Source organism: Motacilla alba, chromosome 21 (assembly GCF_015832195.1).
Source record: "Motacilla alba alba isolate MOTALB_02 chromosome 21, Motacilla_alba_V1.0_pri, whole genome shotgun sequence".
NCBI classification, from domain to species: Eukaryota; Metazoa; Chordata; class Aves; order Passeriformes; family Motacillidae; genus Motacilla; species Motacilla alba.
In genome coordinates, this window is record NC_052036.1 from 6,061,679 (window position 1) to 6,081,494 (window position 19,816).

The following is a 19,816-nucleotide window of genomic DNA, read 5'->3' on the forward strand; positions in this document are numbered from 1 at the left end:
TCGCGGCGCGCGCCCCGGGGCGCAGTGCGCCTGCGCGGGGGCCCCCGTGTGGCGCTGCGCGAGGCGCGGGCAAGGGAAGGGAAAAGGGAAGGGGAGGGGGGGCGAGCGAGCGAGCGAGCGCGGCCGGGCCGGCGGAGCAGCGGGAGCGCGGGGGGGGGGGAAGGAGGAGGAGGCGGCGGCGGGGGCGCCGCGCTGCCGCTGCCGGAGGAGGAGCAGGAGGAGGCAGCGGGAGCGAGCGAGCGGGCGGCGCGGCGGGGGGAGCCGGCGAGAAAGCGCAGCCGCGGCGGAGAGCGAGCCCGGCGCCCGGCAGCCGGCCCGGCGGGCAGGGGGCCCCCCCGGCGGGGATGGTGCGGTCCGGCGGCCGGTGGCGCTGAGGGCGGCCGGGCCCCGCGGCGGAAGGGGCGGAGGGCGAGGCGGAGGCGGCGGCGGGCGGCGAGCGGCGGCCGGCGGCGCGGCGCGGGGGCAGGCGGCGGCCGGGAGCCGGGGCACGGGCGGCGGGCTCGCCCCGCGCCGCGCAGCATGGTCCGGGAAACCAGGCACCTCTGGGTGGGCAACCTGCCGGAGAACGTGCGCGAGGAGAAGATCATCGAGCACTTCAAGCGGTGAGTGGGGAGCGACGACGGGGCCCCGTCCGGCCCGACCCGCGGTGTGGGGAAAACGAGGGGAAAAACGTGGGAAAGGGGGGGAGGAGTGCGCGGGGACGGCGGTTCCCGTGGAAAGGAGGAGGAAAACAGCGCTGTAAATAACCCGCGCCATGGCGGGATCGGCGGCGCGGCCGGAGCGGGGAAATACAAAAATGGCTAAAAATGGACCCGAAGCGACGGAGCAGCAGCGAGTGGGGCTCGGAGGTCGGCACGGAGCGGCTCCCATGCCGAGGATGTCGGGAGGCAGCGCTGAGCCTGGCCGACTTGTTTTCCATTCTATTCCATTCCTTTTTTTTTTTTTTTTTCCTTTAATTATTCAACGCTTGGACTTTTTTCTATTTATTTTCGCCCATTTCTCTGCGTTTCCCTCCCACCTGGAGCTGTGGAGGGTGCTGCGTGTCCCCCCGAGGTGCAGCGAGCTGTGGGAACCGAAGCGCCTGCAGCTGCGAAAACGTGACTCTGGGGGAAAAAAAAATCACACAAACCCACGGAGAAAACACGGGATCCTGCACGCGGGAAGCGCTCTGGACTCCTTATATCGTGCTGGGTTGTTTTTTCCTTGGTGGTTTTTTTTTTATTGCATAGGTTAATCCCGCTCATAAGGAAGTAGTAGCTGTTTGCATGGTTGGGTTTTTTTCCTCCTCCCTCCGTCTTTCCCTGCGAGGAGGAGGAGGAGGAAGAGACTTCTTCTCCACCGCCTCAGCAACACCTTTTTCCTGTGGAAATGCTCTCAAGTTGATGCACCCTACGCTGGAAGCTGTTTTTTAGGAAGAAAAAGAGAGTAACGAGCCCTGTTCAGCTCATGGCCCCTCCAGGCGCTTTGCTTTAATCCCACCAGCAGCAGAAAAAAATGGATTTTGAAGCTTCCTTTAATCTTCCTGTGCTGGAAAAATGACGGAGCGTCCTTAATAATGAGTCACCATGGGAAAAATAGATGCGGTGACACCGACGGGGAGAAAGGAAGATCCCAGCGCTTCTTCCCTGGTTCCTGGTCGTCTGTTGTGGAAGGACTGGGGGTCTCACATCCCCCTCCATCCTCCTGGCCTCAGCTGTGCCAAACCCCATCTCTGCATCCTCATCGCTCTGAAATTGCCCTGTTTTAATCAAGCTTCACCTTTTTTCACCTTTATTATCCCCCTGAGCCAAGAATTCTCCGCTTGGTGAAGGCGCGGGATGGTGGATGTGTATTCAGGGTGGTTTGTTGTGTCCCTCAAGTCCAGGTTACGTGACCCAGTGCTGTTTACAAAGCCAGGCTTTGGGGGGAAAAAGCTCGCTCTAGAGTTATTTGGTCAATTCCAGCCGTAACTAGCTGAGGGAATGGGCGCTCCACAGTGCAGATCTGACATTCCTCGGTTTTATTTTGTCCAGTCCTCCTCTTATAAGATGTATTAAAGGAGGGAAAAAGTTGCCATGGTACTGTTGCTTGGAGATGGATGGGAAAAATGGCAGGCGCTGAATTAATTACCTTTTTTTTTTGGTTGTTTTTACCTCGGCAAATTGCGATCGGAGGTTTGGGAAGGAGCTTTGTAGCCAGGCGTTTCTCCCCGTTTTTCCGGAGTGATTTTTGCCCTGGGTTTGTGTGTTTGGATGAGGCTGATCTCACGGCAGTAAACAGTTAAAACACGCTTCAGCCCTTCGGCTGCAGGTACTAAAGCAGGGGGAGGGAATGACACGCCGCCTCCGAGTGCTAGTGGGATGTAACCACTGGAATATTTGTGGCTGGCAAAGGGGTGAGGGGGTGAGCGGGGAGCCGGGTCCGAGGCTCGCCGTGGAGGTGCTGTAGGTGGACAATGGAGCAAGGCTTCCTTTGTATGGCCGCGCTCGCCTGGGGGAAGGGACAGGCGCTGCCCGAGCCTGCACGGCGCGCTGGGTCTCTCCAGGGGGAAGGGAAGCGGCTGCCCGGCCGTGGAGCTGGGAAGGGGAAGGCTCCCTCCTTGGAAAGGACGCTGTAGTCGGGAGAGAAAGTCTTTTCGGAGGGAGCGGGGCTTGGCAGAGCCCGGTTCCCACCCATCCCCCAGCCTGGGAATAGGGCGCAGCGCGGGGAGGCTGAGCCGCGGGAGCCACGGCAGCGGGGCGAGCCTGGGGAGAGCCCGAGAGCCTCGGCCCCGAGCCTCTGAGCCGCTCCGAGTGTTTGTTTTTCCACTGGGCATGGGAAATACTGTCCTTCCCAGATGGAAGCTCGTCGGCTGGGCTGTTGCACGGTCCCCGTTTGAGAAACAACCATCTTGTTTCCAAAGAAGCAGAAATTCAGGGAAAACTCCTAAAACTTACAGCTCGGCAGGAGCGTGGAGGGTTTGCTGCCTCTCCTCCCCACCCTTCACTTAACCACCGACTGTGGGAACCTTGCTGGGATTTGCAGCCTCACAAGGAATTCTATAAAGAGATGAATGAAGAATTTCGAAGAAATACATGTTTTTATTCTTTTCCCCCAAATGCTCCTGATTGGTTGGTTTAGTTTACTGAGGTGAATGGAAATATCACTCCCTGCTGTGAATTCTTCTCTCAAATTAGAGAATACTGAAGCTGGTCTCAAGAAGCACTGGCTTACATGAGCAGTGCTGTTTTTTTCCTTAGAAGCCCCTTTAAAAATCTGTTTCCTTGGTATTAAAGGGGATTGCAAAGGAGAGATTCTCCATGCATTTAAATACATTGAAATTGTCTTTCAGTTTCTTGCCCAAATACTCCCCTTTCAAAAACCAGTGCTCTATATTTCCTTTCAGCTGAGCACCCTGAAATAGAAATGCAGCCGGTGCCAGGATTGGAGATCCACTGTTCAGGTGGAATAAGTAGCAAATCCCGAGTTACGATCTGGGAGATGTGAGCTTGGGGAAGTGGTGGGAGCAGTGGTTTGGGTTCACCTCATTAATGCTGGAAAAAACCCCTCGTTCACCATCACTGAAACAGATGCTCAGCAGCTTGCAGAACAAGGCGACTAAATATAGTAACAGTTGTCCCCAACACAAGTGTTGCCCTTCCATATTTTTTTTTCCTCCCTGTGTTTTCTTCCAGTTATGTGAAAGAACATGGTTTTGTCCCTCTACTGGTGTTTTAAAGGGCAAAGAGGAGTAAAAGCCTCTTAATGATGGACCATGTGACCGTTGTGTGCAATCTCCTGAGCTGGGGGAGAATTAAGACATTCACAGTGGCAACCAAGTCCAGGAGAAACCCTGCATTTCAGGAAACAAAAGTGCTCCTTGAAAATCAACAGAATACATTGCAGATCAGGGCAATGTTGGGGAAAATAAATTACTTTTAAGGGTTTTTTTTGGGGTGGGAAATGGGCTTTGTTTGGCTTTGCTGTGTTCCAGTGTTTGTCTCGCAGGAGATGCTTTGGATACCTCCTGGAGAAGTGGTTGGCATTTTAAACATAACTGCAAAAAACCTGCTGTGACAGCAGGTGTCTGTTTTCAGTAATTCCTAGAGAATATTTGGTCAGTTCATGAGTAAATGTTTTGTCTTGATGGCTTGGAGTGTAATTTTGGCCGGGGAGGGTGAAATCTGTGCCTTCTGCTCTGTGCCACTGCTGTGGACTGAGGTGGTGTAGGGGAATTTTGGTAGCTCTGGTGCAGGCTGTGACCTGGGGAGAACGGTGACGGCCACTGCTGGTGTTGAACACCTGGAGGAAGAACTTCTCACATCAGACACCAGCAAGTCTTGCAGTGCCTTTCACAGGAACTGGCTTGAGTCAGACGGAACAGTGCTCCTGGTTTTCTAGCAAAGCCCTTAAATGTGTTCCCTGGCTTTTTTTTTTTGTGATTGCTGATCAGCAAGTCCTTGGGTATCACTTGGGATGGTTATCCTAACTCAGCTCAGCCCATACAGATCTCTGTTGAGGTGTACTTTTATTGTAGGAAAATACAGAAGTGATGCCACAGAACTGTTCCTGGTGCGTCGCTCAGTTTGTGTCACTTTAGGCGTTTTCACAGGTGAGGTACTGCGTTTTCCAGCCTGGAGCTGTGAAGGAGGGGAGGGCACAGTTTACACCTGTGTTTTACTGGAGTGATGTCTGGAATCATGGGCAGCATCAGAACTTGTTGTTGCTGGTTTTACAAACACTTCCAGTAACGTAATCCAGAGACCATAGTAGGATGTTTGGTTGGGAGACTGGGGCAGGGGGGTTAAAGTAATTGCCCAGACTCAGAAGGGGAGTTCTGAACATGAGGCAAGTTCTTTTGGTGGGTTCCAGCTGGTGTCAGCCTCGCACGGAGTGTGGGCTCGTTGGTCAGTCAGGTGGCTCGTTGGGGTGATGGTGGTGCTGGCTCTGGTGGCAGTTTGCCATCAGACCTTTAATAATTCTGTTCCTAGTACTGATCCCAGGTGCCCTAAAGCAGCACAGGCACCACCTCGGTGGCAGTTCTGCTCGTTTCTCAGCAGTGTTTACCCACAGCTGCCTCCTGGTTCCCCCAGACTGAGTCCAGAGGTGGCTCCTGAGCAGGCTGAGATCCACGGCTGCTCCAGATTCTGCTCTGTGCCTGTGCTTGAGGTGGCAGCTGGTTGACGCCGCACTGGTCAAGGCTGGAAAATTATTTCAAAGAAACTTAATGAAAAGCCACAAAGAGTGTAGATTTGGACTAAGCTTCTATTAAGTGGTTTTATATGCTGAGCTGTGGTAGAAAGATAAGTTGATGACACTTGGTCACAAAATTCTGTCATCTGCTGAGCCTGGCTGGCATTGTTTCTTCTCTGAAGTTTCTTCAAAGGTCCTGGCTGTGTTTAGTTGTGATTATTTGTATCAGCAGCTTCTGTTGTTGCTGAGCCGTTCAAGAGCCATGTTGGCTTTTGGTATTTCTTGCCCTTACTGTAAATTCATTTGGTACAACAGTAAAATAATCCCTGCAGAGTACAAGAAAACAGATTCACATGTTGAGAATTTACCAGTCCAGTGAGGCACACAAAGGTATTAAATCCATTCATCAAGTCAGAACAGGAGATGAATAAAGGCTTAAATTCACTTTGTGATAGCCTTGTTTACTGGTTTTTTATTCCTGCTTGCTTTTCGTAGGCCAGAAAGTCATGCCAAGTTCCCTGGCAAATGACCTTATTGACATCTTAAGGTGTGTCCAAAATTAGGTCCTTGTCTTCGCTGAGGGCAAAGAGGCACTGGCTGGCTTTCCATAAGAAAGGAAGTAAATATCCAAATGAGTGGAAGGCAGATACTGGATGAGGTGATGAGTCAGGGTGGACCTGGGGCTCCTCAAGAGCTTTGTTTTTGTGAGCTGATGTGTCACAACTGCAGCTTGTCTTGCCGTTGTGGTGGTTTCGTGCTGCTGTTGGGTTGTGAGGAAGAGGAGATGCCCTTTTGCGTGTGAAGTGTGAAGAGGCGCCTGAGAAATAACAAACATCAAAAATGTTCTCTGAGGATGTTTGCAAAGGGGCAGAACTGAGGGTCACCCCTCCTGGCTGCTTTTAGGCTGCTGAAGGTTTTGGGAGAAGGTTTTTGCAGTTGGGTGTGAGTTGTGGATCTGCCACTGGTTGGATACGCTCTGGATTTGTAGCTACCAAAAATAAGAACCAGTGAGATATTTCACTTGTGTTTTTTATTAAGTTCATTGAACTTGCTGAGGTCTGAGAATGCCCTGAAACCAAAGACTGCAAGGACAAACATTCCTAAACAATGAATTGAGGAATAAAGTAGAAAAATGATTGCTCTCTATAATAAGATTCTGAGTTTAGCTGCATCTTTGGCATGCTGATTTAGGAATCTTGTGGGAGGAACAGGAGCCTGAGGATGGAAATTCACAGTGTACAGCCAGCCTTGCTGCTTTTCTTTTCTCAAGTTTTTGTGGTGTTTTGAAGATTCCTTGGACAGTTAATGAAAATCAGACAGAAGTTGCTTTTTTCATCGCCTAGGCTACAAGTCAGCAGCGTTTCCCACCTGGTGATTGTACACACACAGTTATTTGGAGGTTTCACCTTTCTGCCTGGGGAGTAATGGCAGCTCAGATCTCCCGAAACCCATCTCCACCACTGTTCTGCAGCAGCACATTCAGAGGTGATGAAGGCTCCTGGACCATGGCTAAAACACAGCAAGTGCTTTGGTTCGTGCATTTCAGTAGTTACTGTTTAACCTGCTGTAATCGTCTCCTGCAATCTGTAAAATCCTGCAGTGTGAAGATAACATCCTTCAGTAAAAGAACAAACATTGTTCCAGGCTTTTTATAAATACACCAGAGACATCCCAGGGCCTGCTGCAGCCTGGTCTGTCAGCAGGAAAGATTGAAGGCAGCACCTTTGAATTTGGTGGAAACAACGTCCTTCCTGGGATGGATTTTTTTGGAAATGCCTTCTGTAGCCGTTGCGTGTGGCTGGCTCTGGACTAGAGTTTGCATGTCTGTGCCTTGTGCGAGGTGCAGATGTTGGGGGTGACTCAGGTGAGAAGGAGCAGAGTTTGGATGTGAAAGGAACATCAGTTTTCTGCTCAGACGAACTGATGGTGGGAGGAGAGCAGCAGTCTTTCGCAACAACTGTGCTCTGGTTAGAGGCTTGGACATTTTTAAGAACAAAAGGGAGTTTTTTTAGCTTCCTTTCTCTTCCCCTTTTTAATCAGGCTCAACAACTTAAAACTGAAAGCGCTTTTTTTTGTGTAAGCACACTTTGATCTGGAGCTTCCGCATCTGATCAGAATGCCCTGAGAGTGCTCTCATCTCTCCACTGAGAAGCCAGAGAAATCCAGATGTGTCCGGAAGGAGGGTGAATGGATGATCTGCAAGGCTGTCTGTTGGATACTGCTGGTGAGGTAGTTCTGACCTGTGTATGTTCCTCTTGGATGCCCCTCTGTCCAAGTGGAGGAGCTTCCATGTCTTTTATCATTCCCAGTGTGGTAGGAAATGAGAGCTGTGTTCAGACCAAGTTCCTGTCACGAAGGTGGTCAGGTACCCAGTCAGAGCTGGATTTGAAACCATCTTTTAGCTTAACACAAAGAGCGGCCAGACTGGAAATGATTTTATTTAAGCAAGCAGTGAATCACCTACAGTTTTTCTCCAGGAAGAAAACTGGCCTGGTTGTGTTTGCTGTCCATGGGATTCATTGAGAGTAACTTGGTGTTCCTGTCACAGCTTTCCCTGTGTCTTTGCTGAGGTGTTCACGGCTTCCGCACGGCACAAAGCTCCGCGCCGCGGTCCATCTGCTCCTGCTGCCGGGTGAATACCTCCCGTCCTCATTAACAGTGATGGCTGCCAAGGAGATCACAGAGGCTCCTTTAAATGTCCCTCTTTAGGCTCTCTGTGGCAGCTGCGGGTGACCTGTAATAGTTAATAGGGCAAAATAAGAAAAATAAATTGCCAAGTTGTATGTTTAAAGAAGTCATCTTTGGAGGGGAAAGAAGTCTTCCGGCCTCATTAGCATTCTTACTGTGAGAGGAATAAAAGCTCAGAGTGGATGAGTATCTCCCTTGTATATGTAATCAACATCTGATTTAATTTCACGGGATCTGTGAGATGCTGCTCTTAGGAAGGCAGCTGGATATGTATCCAGACAGCCAATGGCCAGCACAGTCACTGCCTTGTAATCAGAGTCTCAGTAAACCTTTGGTCTTTTTCTAAACTCTGAAAAAACTTACTGGAAGAATTAATAGCAGAGAATCTTTGCCACATTTACAAAATAGAAGTGGCTTCAAGGTTGATGTTGTAGATGATAACGCTGGTTGTGGGTATGGTGAGATATGCCATTTTTGGCAGCAGTTGAGCTCAGGAAGCATCTCTTCCTCTGCATCCTTTCAGAGTTTACAGCCCCTGTGTTGGCTGCAGTTAATGCTCTTGCCTGGCTTGTGTCAGTCTGATTGTGCAGCTTAAAGGTGAAGTTCATCACTGAAACAGCATAACATGAGGGAGCAGCTTTCCCAGCAGTTGTATTGGTGTATCCTCCTGGTCTGGTAGTACGTGTTCACCTCCAGATACAGCTCTGCTCAAGTCTTTGGTGTGGGGAGGCCTCCTTTCAGTCAGCTCATAAAGCTGAGGTGTGAAACCTCGCCTGTTGTTGCGATGAAACTCAAGTTTCCAGCTCAGCTTTGCAAAACCTCAACTTGAAGTTGCACTAGAAGGAAAGCCATGAAAGTCTGGCTGGTTCAGGAGCTCAGCTCTGGAAAGTCCCAGGCTCTCGCCTGTGGAGAAAGTGCCTGGAGCGCAGGTAGTCACTGCAGACAAAACACACCCGAGTGTGTGCCAGGCTCTTGCCGGGCGCTTGTCAGTGGGGAATATTATTTTCCTTGGGCTGACACCTGGCTCACGCCAAGGACTGTGCTGCCAGTTGGTTTAGTCACAGGGACAAGCACTTTCTCCAGGGCGATGGAAGCGGTGAGTCAGGAAGCAATGAAATAACATTTGCACATCTCTGTTTGGTGACTGGCTGGTGTGGCAGAGCGGGAGTGGCTGGACTGGCTGGGAACTGGCTGGCTTTCCTCCCTGGTGTCAAGATCATAACCTCTTAGCATTGGTGAGCTTTTGTGATTGGGGATTTGACTGGGAGTCCTTGGATCCGTGGCTGATTTCTGTCAGAAATGAATTTCAAGTTGTCAAACCTGTGGGCTGAACTGATGCCAGTCACTTGTTCAAACCCAGCTGAAGTTTGAGCAGGGAGAGGAGTTCCATCATTTGAGGTGGTCTCAGAGACTGCAGACAGATAAACATTTTTTTTTCTTCTGAAGTACCATTTTCTGGAAAGCATACAAAACCTTGGAGAAGAGGTTGCAAATGTCTCTTGCTGGAGAAGTCTGTACCAGTGGGACCAAGACTTCCAAACTTCAAGATGATCCACATTTCAAGTGCTCTGCAGCATGGCAGGGAGACCATAATGTTGTGACTCTGCATTTTCCTCCATCTGCTGCCGAATACATGCAAAGCAGAGCTTGGGAGAAGCAAAAGTGAGATGGGGAATTACCCTTTCATGTAAGAATGAAAAAAACTCGATTAATCAAGAGATTCCCCTACAGTTGCAATGCAGCGCGTTCTTAACATCAAATCCAAACAAATCCTAAAATCAGTCACGCAAAAGAACAGGCTTGAGCAATTCCCCTGCAGAAAGTGTTGAACATAGGCTATCACCACTGGTGTTTTCAAAGCAAATCTGCAGATTATGCTTTAAGCTGGAAGAAAAAAAATGCCCTGGAGATGGAATTCGGCGGCTCTGTGTCTGGCGTGTAGGAACGTGACGGTGCGCATCTGTGTAGGTTGGGGATAAAGAATCACAGCTCGTCGTGCTTGAGACAACACAGCTGAACATGCAGGGTTCCTACATATTTCTGTAACCTTTCTGTACTTCTACAAATAGTGATATTTATTCCGATCTGCTTGGAGAGCAAGATTGAGGTATTCCTGCCATGTGTATATATATCTTCCCTAATCAATTTTGAACCCATTTGCCAGTTTCAGCTAAACCTGAGGGCGAAGGGGATATTCAGTCTCAGAGACATGACGTTCCTTTGAGTTTTGTGAAAACAAGCGGTTTTAATAGAGGAGAGAGACCTGATTAGCGACCCCATGGAGAGAAAAGCTGCAGTGAGAGCACAGCCCTTATTAGACATTAAAGAATCCACATGGGAGAGAGGTGTTCCTGACCGTGGGAAAAGCTGCAGTGGGAACTGGCAGTTATTGGACGCCAGAGAATTCGACCTCAAGACATGCATCCGTAAGAAATGAGTCTTCATTAGTTCTGCTCACAAAGCTGCTTTGATTTTTTTTTTTTAATAATATATATACCAATAAGCTATGGGTGCTTCTGTGCTTTTCCTTGATTGTTCCAAAGAAACAGCTAGGAAAAGTGCCTTAGTAAGAGACTTTCTCTGTCCTGGCTGGCTGAGGTGGTTGTGCCTCGTCTGGTTACCGTGGCAGCTGTAAATGGCTGATGCGTGGAGCCCTTGGCTCCAGCGCGGTGGAGCTCTGGCTGGGCTGATGCAATGCTGGGTTCTCCTGGCGCTGCCGGCAGCGGAACTGCTGACTGGGGTGGGGAGGATATTAAATGTAGCCCAGCGAGATGTTGCATGGAGTGCTGAGAGGCGTTTTTATTCATCCAGCTTCGTGTAATCCCCATGTCCAAAGCATGGGTTCAGCTCCCCTGCCCTCCTCTTTGCCCTGGTTTGAAAGGTTGCTGGGACTCCTCCTTGGGGCTGTTCCGTGTCCTGGGGGTCTTGCAGTGGAACTGGTCTGTGTTTTAAGGAATGGATGCACCTATATTCAGATGTGACCTGGTGTGTGTTGCTGCAGCAGCTGAGCTATGGCAGAACTGGTTGTCAGGGGGGGTTGCAGAAAAACTTCTTGGTGTGTTGACTTTTGGGTGAAATCCTTGCTACCGAAAGTGGGAGCTATAAAAAACCAGGTTTAAATATTCTGTTTCTTCCCTCTATGGTACATAATAATTCCACTTGTATATTAATACCTCAGCAGTATCCAAAAGGTCACTTTGCAGTAAAGACATAAATAAAATGTCTTCATTAGGAATCACTCTTACTTGGGGTCTTAAAATGGAGCACTTGGCTGAGCTGTAAAGAAAGAGGTGAGCACTTGTTCCAGCATGGCATTATCTCTGGACTGTCTGATCTGTTGAGCTTTTTGCTCCTAAATACCAGAAGTATCAGGAGTATCAGTGAATGTGCCTATGCTAGCTTTTTAATTTCCTACTTTGTCATCTCTTAGGGAGGGATTACAAGTGCAGACAAAGCCCTGGCTGTTTTCTGTGCGTGGCAGGAACACGTGCTGTATCTCATTAACAAAACCCCCATTTGTAGTCGGGAGTTGGGAGATTTCCCGTTGAGTGCTGCTGGGGGCCAGAGGGAGCCGCAAAGTCCAGAGGGGTCCGGGTTTGAGTGGTTTGGATGTTGGGGCAGGAGCATGGAAGTATGAGAGTTATGCTCAGGATTCATCCCGGGATTGTCTGGCTGAGCTCTGTAACCTGGGTGATTGTTTCTGTTCCTGGATTTTGACGTTTCCTTGAAGATCTTTATTACTAGAAGAAGAGCTGCAGAGAATGCCCTGAAGAACGCTGTTTTTCTCCCCCCAAAGGTCACAGAGCCAATAAAGATCACTCTAAACAGGTTTTAAAGCATCTCAGATTGTAATCTAGAAAATGATGGGAGCTTGGTAATTAGGGCATGTTTCTGAATCATTGTTGTCACAAGGGCTGTTCTTGGTGTGGCTCGAAAACCAGAGCTTCTTGTGATACAAGGAGCTGTTATTTTACTTGGCACTGGGAAGTTGAAGGATTTCAAAGCTACACATGTCCTGGATTTATCACTCATGGAGGAGCTTTCCTACTTGTGATGGTCCAGGGTGCAGTCCCAGCCACTTGCTGTGTCTTATCTTTATAGACACAGCAATTGATCTGCACCAGTGCCCCCAGCACGGGTGAGAAACAGGAGGAGCTGGAAACCATTGCACAGCAGGAGATGATGCTATGAGTTGCCCTTATGGAATCATGGTGGGGATGGCTGACACTACTGGAGTTCTGCAGTGAATGGCTATGACTTCTTCAAAAGGAATTGGCAAGGAAGGAGAGGTGGTGGGGTAGCCCTGTGTGTTAGGAAGTGTTTGGATTGTCTAGAGGTTAATGATAGTGGTGACAGGCTTCAGTGTTTATGGGAAAGAATGGTGGGAAGGCTAACAAGGCAAATATCCCAATGGGAGTCTGTTCTAAACCACCCAGCCAGGAGACCAGTTTCATCTGAAGAGATAGATGAAATGTTCTCTAAGCAGCTGGGAGAAGTCTCATGATCACTCTTGTTCTTGTGGGGGGCTTAAACCTACCACATGTCTGCTGGAAACGCAGCAGAGAGGAAGCAGTCTGGGAGGTTTGTGGAGCGTGTGAAGGACACAATTGGTGAGGGAGCCCACCAGGACTTGGTATTGAGTTGTCCCTAGTAAATACTGGTCGTGGTCTGCCCTGAGTGCAGCTGCTGGCCCAGGCAGTCCTACCAAGTGAAATGATTGTCGCTCAACAGGTGACAGTTCCCCACATTTGTTAGGCTTAAAATGAAGTGTAGTTTTCCAGGATGGTGGAATTCTGCTTGTTTCTATCAAGATCCATCTCAATGAATTGGAATGATTTTCATCCCAGCCCTGTGCATGCTCTTCTCAATGGTCTGTCCCTGATTTTAGTGTCTGCTGCACATTAGTTACTGTATTCATGAAACAGTCAGTGCAATTTTGAATGGTTTTTGTTTAGATGTCTTGATTTTTCTGTGTCTCTCAGTCCTCAAGTCTCCTTCCATGCCAGGCACGTGATGATACTGTCGAATTTTGAGTAATGCTCTGCATTACTTGAGGCACAGTTTAATTCCAAAGACATGTGCTGCTCAGGTCTGAAGATGGTGAAATACCATCTTATATCGCTCTACATATGAAATTGCCTTTCTAAAAAAAAATTATAAGTGTAGATATAAATTTTATGGCAGTAAAGCAGGTGGCTATAATGCATATGAAGCTTGGAAGATGGCGGAATGTCATTTCCTTAGGATAAGTGTGTTGGAACTGCTGCATGTTTCATTTATTGTATCACTGCCCTCATTGTGATCAGTTGTAGTGCCGTAATCTTTGCAAACGCCTGTGTAGAGACACAAGTTCCCTTTGTGTTGCTGGCTCAGGAACTCTCTCAGTGGTGAATATTAAACACCTTTTGTGAGCGGTGCGGGCGGGAGACGCTCACTGTGCGATTCCTGCTGGGAGCTGGTGGTACTGGAGGCTGGTGCTCAACTCCAAACAGGATTTCTGCAGGATAGCTGTCCCTGTGGCTTGGTGTTCTCCTGCTGGTAAGATCCCAGTGTGGTTGGTGCTACTATTAGCTGTGTTATTTTGTGTATTCTATGGCTGGGAAGTGGCTGCACGTGCTGTTGTGGTGGGCCAAGTCTCTCAGGCTGTGAAAAGAGCGTCCATGGTAGCAGAAGACCCTAGAACTGATGTTCATGGACTCAACCGACATCCATTAGCCTGGCTAAAAACCCCCATGGAGGATGATGGCATCTTGCTTTATGGTGGTTTAGTAGCTGCACATCCTGGATTTCCCTGTACCTAGAGCAGACCTGCTTTGTGCAGGGGGGATGCAGGGCTGGAGTACTCCTAGCTTGGGGTATTCGGACTGATTTGGTGTCAGGAGTAAGGAAAAGAGGCACAAACATCTGGTGAAGTATTATTTCAGGACACATTAATTTGTTATGAAATAACAACAAAGCCAGAGGAATGTGATTGGCCAAGGAAAGCTTCAAGCTGTGCGAGCGTTTTACTGAATAATGCAGGCTGGGGCTTGCTGGGGTTATATAATCACAGAGGAGGAAGGAGTTTGAGTGTGGCACAGCAAAATCAGCCGAGCTTTTCAGATGGCTAAAGATACCTGACTGCAGTCAAAGGGAACCCGAGTGAATACAAAGTACTGGGATGTTCTGCTGGATTGGAGCAGCTTGTCAAATCATGGTTGTAATGGGCAGTGCAGAAACACACAGAAAAAACTCCTGCCTTATTTTGGGTCCTGCGGTGTCTGTTACATTTAGTAGTATGTGGAATGGAGCACGGCACCAGCTTCTAAATGAAAATGCGGTGAAGTTTCTTTGGCTGGAATGTAGCTGACCTGCAGAACTCTGCAGTGATGAAGATGGTTGGGTATGAAAGGTCTTTACAAACCTGTGGGAAGCACAGCAAGAGAAATAGGAGGATACCGTGATTTAAGGTGGAATTTGGTTTATATTAAAAACAAATCTCCCTCACTTCAACCCACCTCTTCTTATCGCATACAGATCGTCCTATAAAGATCCTAATCAGTTTATAGAATATCGCAACTAAACAGTAAGGTTTGCTCACTACACAGTTACTGGCTGGCATTCTTGTAGCCCATGCTTTGTTTAGAATGCTTCTGCTTGGAGCAGCAGGGAGCGTGCAGGAAGAGTGTTCAGAGTGAGCAGCCGAGCTGAAATGGTTTATTAGAGCTGGAAAGCCGAGGTGCCGATCCCCGGGGTAGGGAAGGCTGTAGGGTGTGGGATGACTTTGGCTGTGCCTGGGTGACACGTCGCTCCTGGGGAGGAGGAACCAGCCCAGCCCTGCATTGGCAGAGGCTGTGCTTCTGAACCTGGCCGTGCTGTCTCCTGGTTTGGGAGGAAGGGCTGCAGAGCGAGGGAAACATGCTGAGCAGCTGTGCCAAGAGCCCAGAGACATTTCAGCTGCTTGAATATAGAGGTGCTTTGATCTACAGTGAATAAACCGATAATGCTTAAATTATGAATTCCTTTTCTTTGTCTGAAAAGCTGGATTAGCGTGGCTTTGTTCAAGCAGTGATTATTGGGCAACTTTTTTCTGCAAGGGCTGCTTGATGTGTGTTTACAGCCGGGTGCTTTGGTCGTGCTGTGCTGGTGGAGGGGCTTGGTGACATAACAGCTCCCCACGTCCTTGTCTCCTCCGCTTCAGGTTGAACTGTAAACCCCACCGAAAACACAGCCTCGGCCGCCTTCTTTACGATGTGGAGCTAATGATTAATCTGCAGGAGTTGTGGACGGGAAGAGGCACTAAAAGGCCTTGTTTTCATTCGAATCTGCAGAGTGGAAGCCGAGCGAAGCCACCTCTTTGTTTCTGTTGGACTGGCAGCGATTGCAAAACGCAGCCTTGGGAAGGGCTGACGCACAGGTGTAGCGATAGGAGGCAAAGGCTGAGAGGAGCTGTTCTGCCAGCGCTACCAAAGGTCGTGGCCATGCCTCCCCTGGCCTTTTGTCCCCTCTTCCCAGCCCTCTGCCGGGACAAAGGTTGCTCCTTGGAGCACGTTCATCTCCATCTTGCCTTGCTCCGGCGTAAGGAAGCGCAGTGCTCTTGCCGCCTCTCCTCCCCCGGCCCTTCAGAAAGTGTCGTGGTTTTTTCCTTGTAACGTTTCTGTGCTGCAGTGAAGCTGTGGTGATGCAGCACTGCAGATCTCCCTCCTCTCCCCCTGGTCTCCTCCCGGCAGCATCTGCCAAGACAGGAGCAGCTCGGAGAGGCGCCAATGGGTGCGGCCGGGCCGGATCACTCAGCACATTGATCCTGGTGGTGGGGACCGAAGGATGTCTGCAGTCACAGGACTGAGGCAAACCTTCCTGTTCCAGCAGCTCCCCTGCAATACTCAGGGCTCTCTCCTCCTCGGTTTTCTTTCATCCCCCGCTTGTGCTTCCTTTCTCCTCCTCCTGCCTGCCTCCCTCGCTTTCAGCAAAGGCGATTGCCACAGATTATCCTCAGGGCCTGTCAAGGGTACGGGGCAGGACACCGAAGCACAGCGTATATTTATGTATCTGGATAACGGGGGATTAACAGGCGCCGTCTCGGAGTGGAGTGATTTACTGCCGTGGCTGCAGTGCAATACAGTAGTAGCCTCCCCCATACATTTCTTATTTAGGAAAAAAAAAATTAATAGCCGAAGTACACTTCTTCCAATATAAAAATTCATATTGGGAAGAGTCACACCTTTGCTGGGCGGGTTTTGCGGTAGATGGGGACCTTATTACACTGGTGTTTTGTATCCTGTCTGCTTTCTGGGCAGCATGAGCTTAGATATTTGAACATTTTAAATACACTCTGCATCTTCTACAGCAAAAGAATGACAGTTCTGACTGTGTATGTATAATAATATGTACGTGTTAGGATTTCAGAATTAGGCGGTAATTGTCGAGGTGGGGAGTAGGCAGTTGTTCAGAGCCCAGCTCTGATGTCACTGGCAGGCAGTGCTTCATGTGAGGTGGGCCATGGTGGCTGCAGTCAAAGGACAGCTAGGATTTTAGGGATATTGATACCATTATCAACAGTATCTTAATCCTGTTCCCCCCTGAAGATTGTACAGGCTCATGTTGCCAGAAACTGAATGTGTGAACACAGGGAGCAAAAGAAAAGCGTGTGTTCTAACCAGTCAGTTTGGGAGCTCCATGGTTTAGGTGTGAGGGTTGGAGTCCATCTTTGTTTGCAGAGAACTGGCACTGAAATGTGTTAAAGGGTGATCCTAACTAGGATTCCTAATTACTTCACATATTTTTTGTCACATTCATTCATGGCATGAACATTTTCTCAAATAGGCTTTTTCCTGTTTTCCTTCCCTCTCCTTCCTTTCCTGTTCCCTCTCCTGCTCTCTCTACATCTGCCACATCCAATTAGGCCACTTTTTTTCCTCACACAGATTTTATTAACCATCTCCTCTACTCTTCTGGGCTGTCTAAATCTTACTTGCAAGGCAAGATAACCAAATCCAGCTTCCAAAGAGAGCATGCTTTGAGAAGCAGCTTTCCTGCAGTTCCATTTGCCATTATTTGAAGCTTTTAATTAAATAAAATACAAAGAAACAATAAAAAATAACCAGAGCATTACAGATTAGGAAACTCCCAAGAATTAACATCCCTGTGCTGTACCCAGGGGCACAAAGGTGACAAGCTCAGCCCTGGACAGCTGAGAGGCAGGAACGTGTCTTGCGTGTGACTGTGTCTCTTTATGCCCAACAAGGCATTTCTTTTTTTCTTGGAAGATGCTCTTGTTTGTGCGCACAGCCGTGTTCAGTGGAGTATAAACCAGGGAAAAAAGGGCTCTAAATCCAAACCAGGTTATATATAAGTGTAGTAGGTCAGGCTGGAATGAGAAGGCAGCAGTCAGCGAGGCAGGTTTTCAGATCGTATTTAAGGATTAGTCATCCAACAACAATGATGAAATTGTAAGGTGTAGGAAAAGCCAGGCATGAAACCGAGGCAGCTCGGGGATCTGACAGCGTGTGTGCTCAGCCTGGTGGTTGTATTCCCTTCTCCCTGTGTGTGTGTTCTCAGCGAGAACAGTTTTGCCTGTGTAAGGTCTGTTTACATCTGCCGGGCCTTGTGCTGCCTTTGTGCATAGAAATTTTTTCACAATAATTCTTCATGGAGTTTACAAATACTTCCTGATTAGGTTTTTATTTGCGCGTCCCTTTCCTCTCTGTCGGCACATTGAGAAATACACTTTCTGCCTTTTCTTGTCCTGGATTACCAGCTGCAGTTCCGAGCTTTTCCCTGGTTTGCTCAGAATCTTTTGGCAGAGAGAACTGAGCACCCAAACCCTGCAGTTGTTGGCTGTTAAAATGTCACTGTGCTCATCCCGCCCAGCTTGTCCTTTCTACTGTGAGTGGATGCGAGTTATTTAAATATGTTTTTACATCTTGTTTCCTTGTGTACACAAACATGTTTGGGTTTATTTTTATTTTGCGTAGACATTTACTCATCCATAAGTGCCAGTGTTGCAGTTACTTAACATACATTACGTAGGGTGGTGTCACATTCCCTCTGGCATTTCTCAGCTCCTGTTGGGCAGCTGGGCCTGCAGTGGGGCTGGGAGGCTGAACCCCAGCAGCCTGAACCCGGGTCTGGGGGTCCGTGTGTCCTGCCAGGTGTGGATGTGAATGGGTTTGGGATCAGGAGCAAGGATCACAGTGGAGACTCTGGGTTAAATACAGATTGAAGTAGGGGAATTGCTGTGTCAAGGTCATTTGTCTCCTAAGAAAATTGTTGGCTGTCTGTATTTTTCCTCGTGACACAGTTTTGTTTTAATTGTGTCTCTTTAATTGTGTCAGACTAACGATGTGCGGGGTGCTCTGGTTGTGAACACCTTTCTATTTCTTTAGCTGCTGCTGCTCTGTTGCTATAAAAAGGGTGATCCCATGGTAGGCTCCCCACACTTCCAGAAAGGAGTTTAAATGTAACCGTGGAAAGTTTAAATGGCTTTTTCCCCCTCTCCAAATGGCTTTTCCCCTCCTGGTGTCTCCCAATGATTGATTTTGCTGGCACAGGGGAAGGGTGAAGGGTTGGATGTTGATTTTGCAGGAGGCAATGTTATTAAACGTGGTCTCTTCCCACCAGCACTAATGTGTGCGCTCTGCTTTGCTTCTCTTCCAGATATGGACGTGTCGAAAGTGTCAAAATCCTCCCTAAGAGGGGGTCGGAAGGCGGAGTGGCAGCGTTTGTGGATTTTGTGGACATCAAAAGTGCCCAGAAGGCACACAACTCTGTCAACAAAATGGGAGATAGAGACCTACGGACGGATTATAATGAGCCAGGAACCATTCCCAGTGCTGCGCGGGGATTGGATGATACAGTTTCCATAGCATCTCGTAGTAGAGAGGTTTCTGGGTTCAGAGGAGGTGGTGGGGGGCCCACTTATGGCCCCCCACCATCACTTCATGCACGGGAAGGACGTTATGAGCGGAGACTTGATGGGTAAGTTCCAACGTTTCTCTAGGCAGGTATTTTGTATTTGATATGGTGAGAAACACAAACTCGTATCTAGGGCCCCCAGATGGATTTAAAATTTTGGGAATTATCTATGTTTCCTATTTTGGGTTGGAAACAGAAGTGATTTCTATCCCAGTGGCTGGTACCTTGTGGATCCATAGAGGATGTGTCCTGCAGCTGGTTGGATATCTACCTACACTTGAAATAAGGTGGTTTTAAGATGGAAGATTTCCTTTGGCCAGCATCGATATTGGAGTTACTCTTTTCTAGAAGTAGCGATCCCATTTCTTGGATAATATTAAGGCCTTGCTGGATGTATCCCTGCTGCCAGATGGAGCTATCTTACTCTACAACATGTGGTGAAGTTCTCTGTGGAGTATCTTCGGAATACTAGAACCTAGAATTCGGTGAAAGCTTGATGCCTAGCTCTCAGTTCTCACTATACGCAGCGGGTATGTTAATTGGATTGTCACCACAAAATTCAGAGTAGACTTTAATGATGCGGCCCCTTGGATTCTACCGACAACTCTTAGCCATGGAAATAACGCTTGGATGGAGAAGACCGAAGGCAGCTTGTGATGGTTCCATTTTGGATCTACATCATTTCCAAGTTATTGGGATTATTCTTTCTGATGGTATTGGCAAAAAGAGATGACGGACATTACTAAATTTTGGAAATTATAGTTTATTTTTTTTTAAAGCTGGGATAAGAACTACTGCCTTGAATTTATTGGATGGTATACAGTCAAGACGCCAGTAGCCATGGGGAGTGGATTACTATCTAGTCTCTTAAAAAGCTCTGCTGCTCCACATTAAACATACTTTAGCTTTAAGGACGTGGTGCTAATACCCGTTTGTGGATACACCAGTGAGAAGTGACTGGGCTGGATGGTTACCAAGGCGGCCAGAGGATGCCTGCTGGCAGCAGCGTGAGGGCCCTCGGGCCTCGGGGGATCTTCTACCAGCTGCTTGATTCAGACTTAGGGCTGGAAATTAAAATTATGGA

The 19,816-nt window shown here is 48.6% G+C and overlaps 1 protein-coding gene across 3 annotated transcripts in view; it reads left to right on the forward strand.

Annotated features, from left to right (window-relative positions):
- The first annotated feature begins 215 nt into the window (after positions 1–215).
- The window catches only part of SPEN (spen family transcriptional repressor), a 66,798-nt gene continuing 47,197 nt past the window's right edge, over positions 216–19,816 (forward strand). For all 3 annotated transcript variants that reach the window (XM_038159454.1, XM_038159456.1, XM_038159455.1), the window contains exons 1-2: positions 216–602; positions 18,475–18,795. In XM_038159454.1, coding sequence (XP_038015382.1) covers positions 520–602; positions 18,475–18,795 — 404 coding nt within the window. In that variant the 5' untranslated portion in view covers positions 216–519. The remainder of the gene's footprint in view (positions 603–18,474; positions 18,796–19,816) is intronic.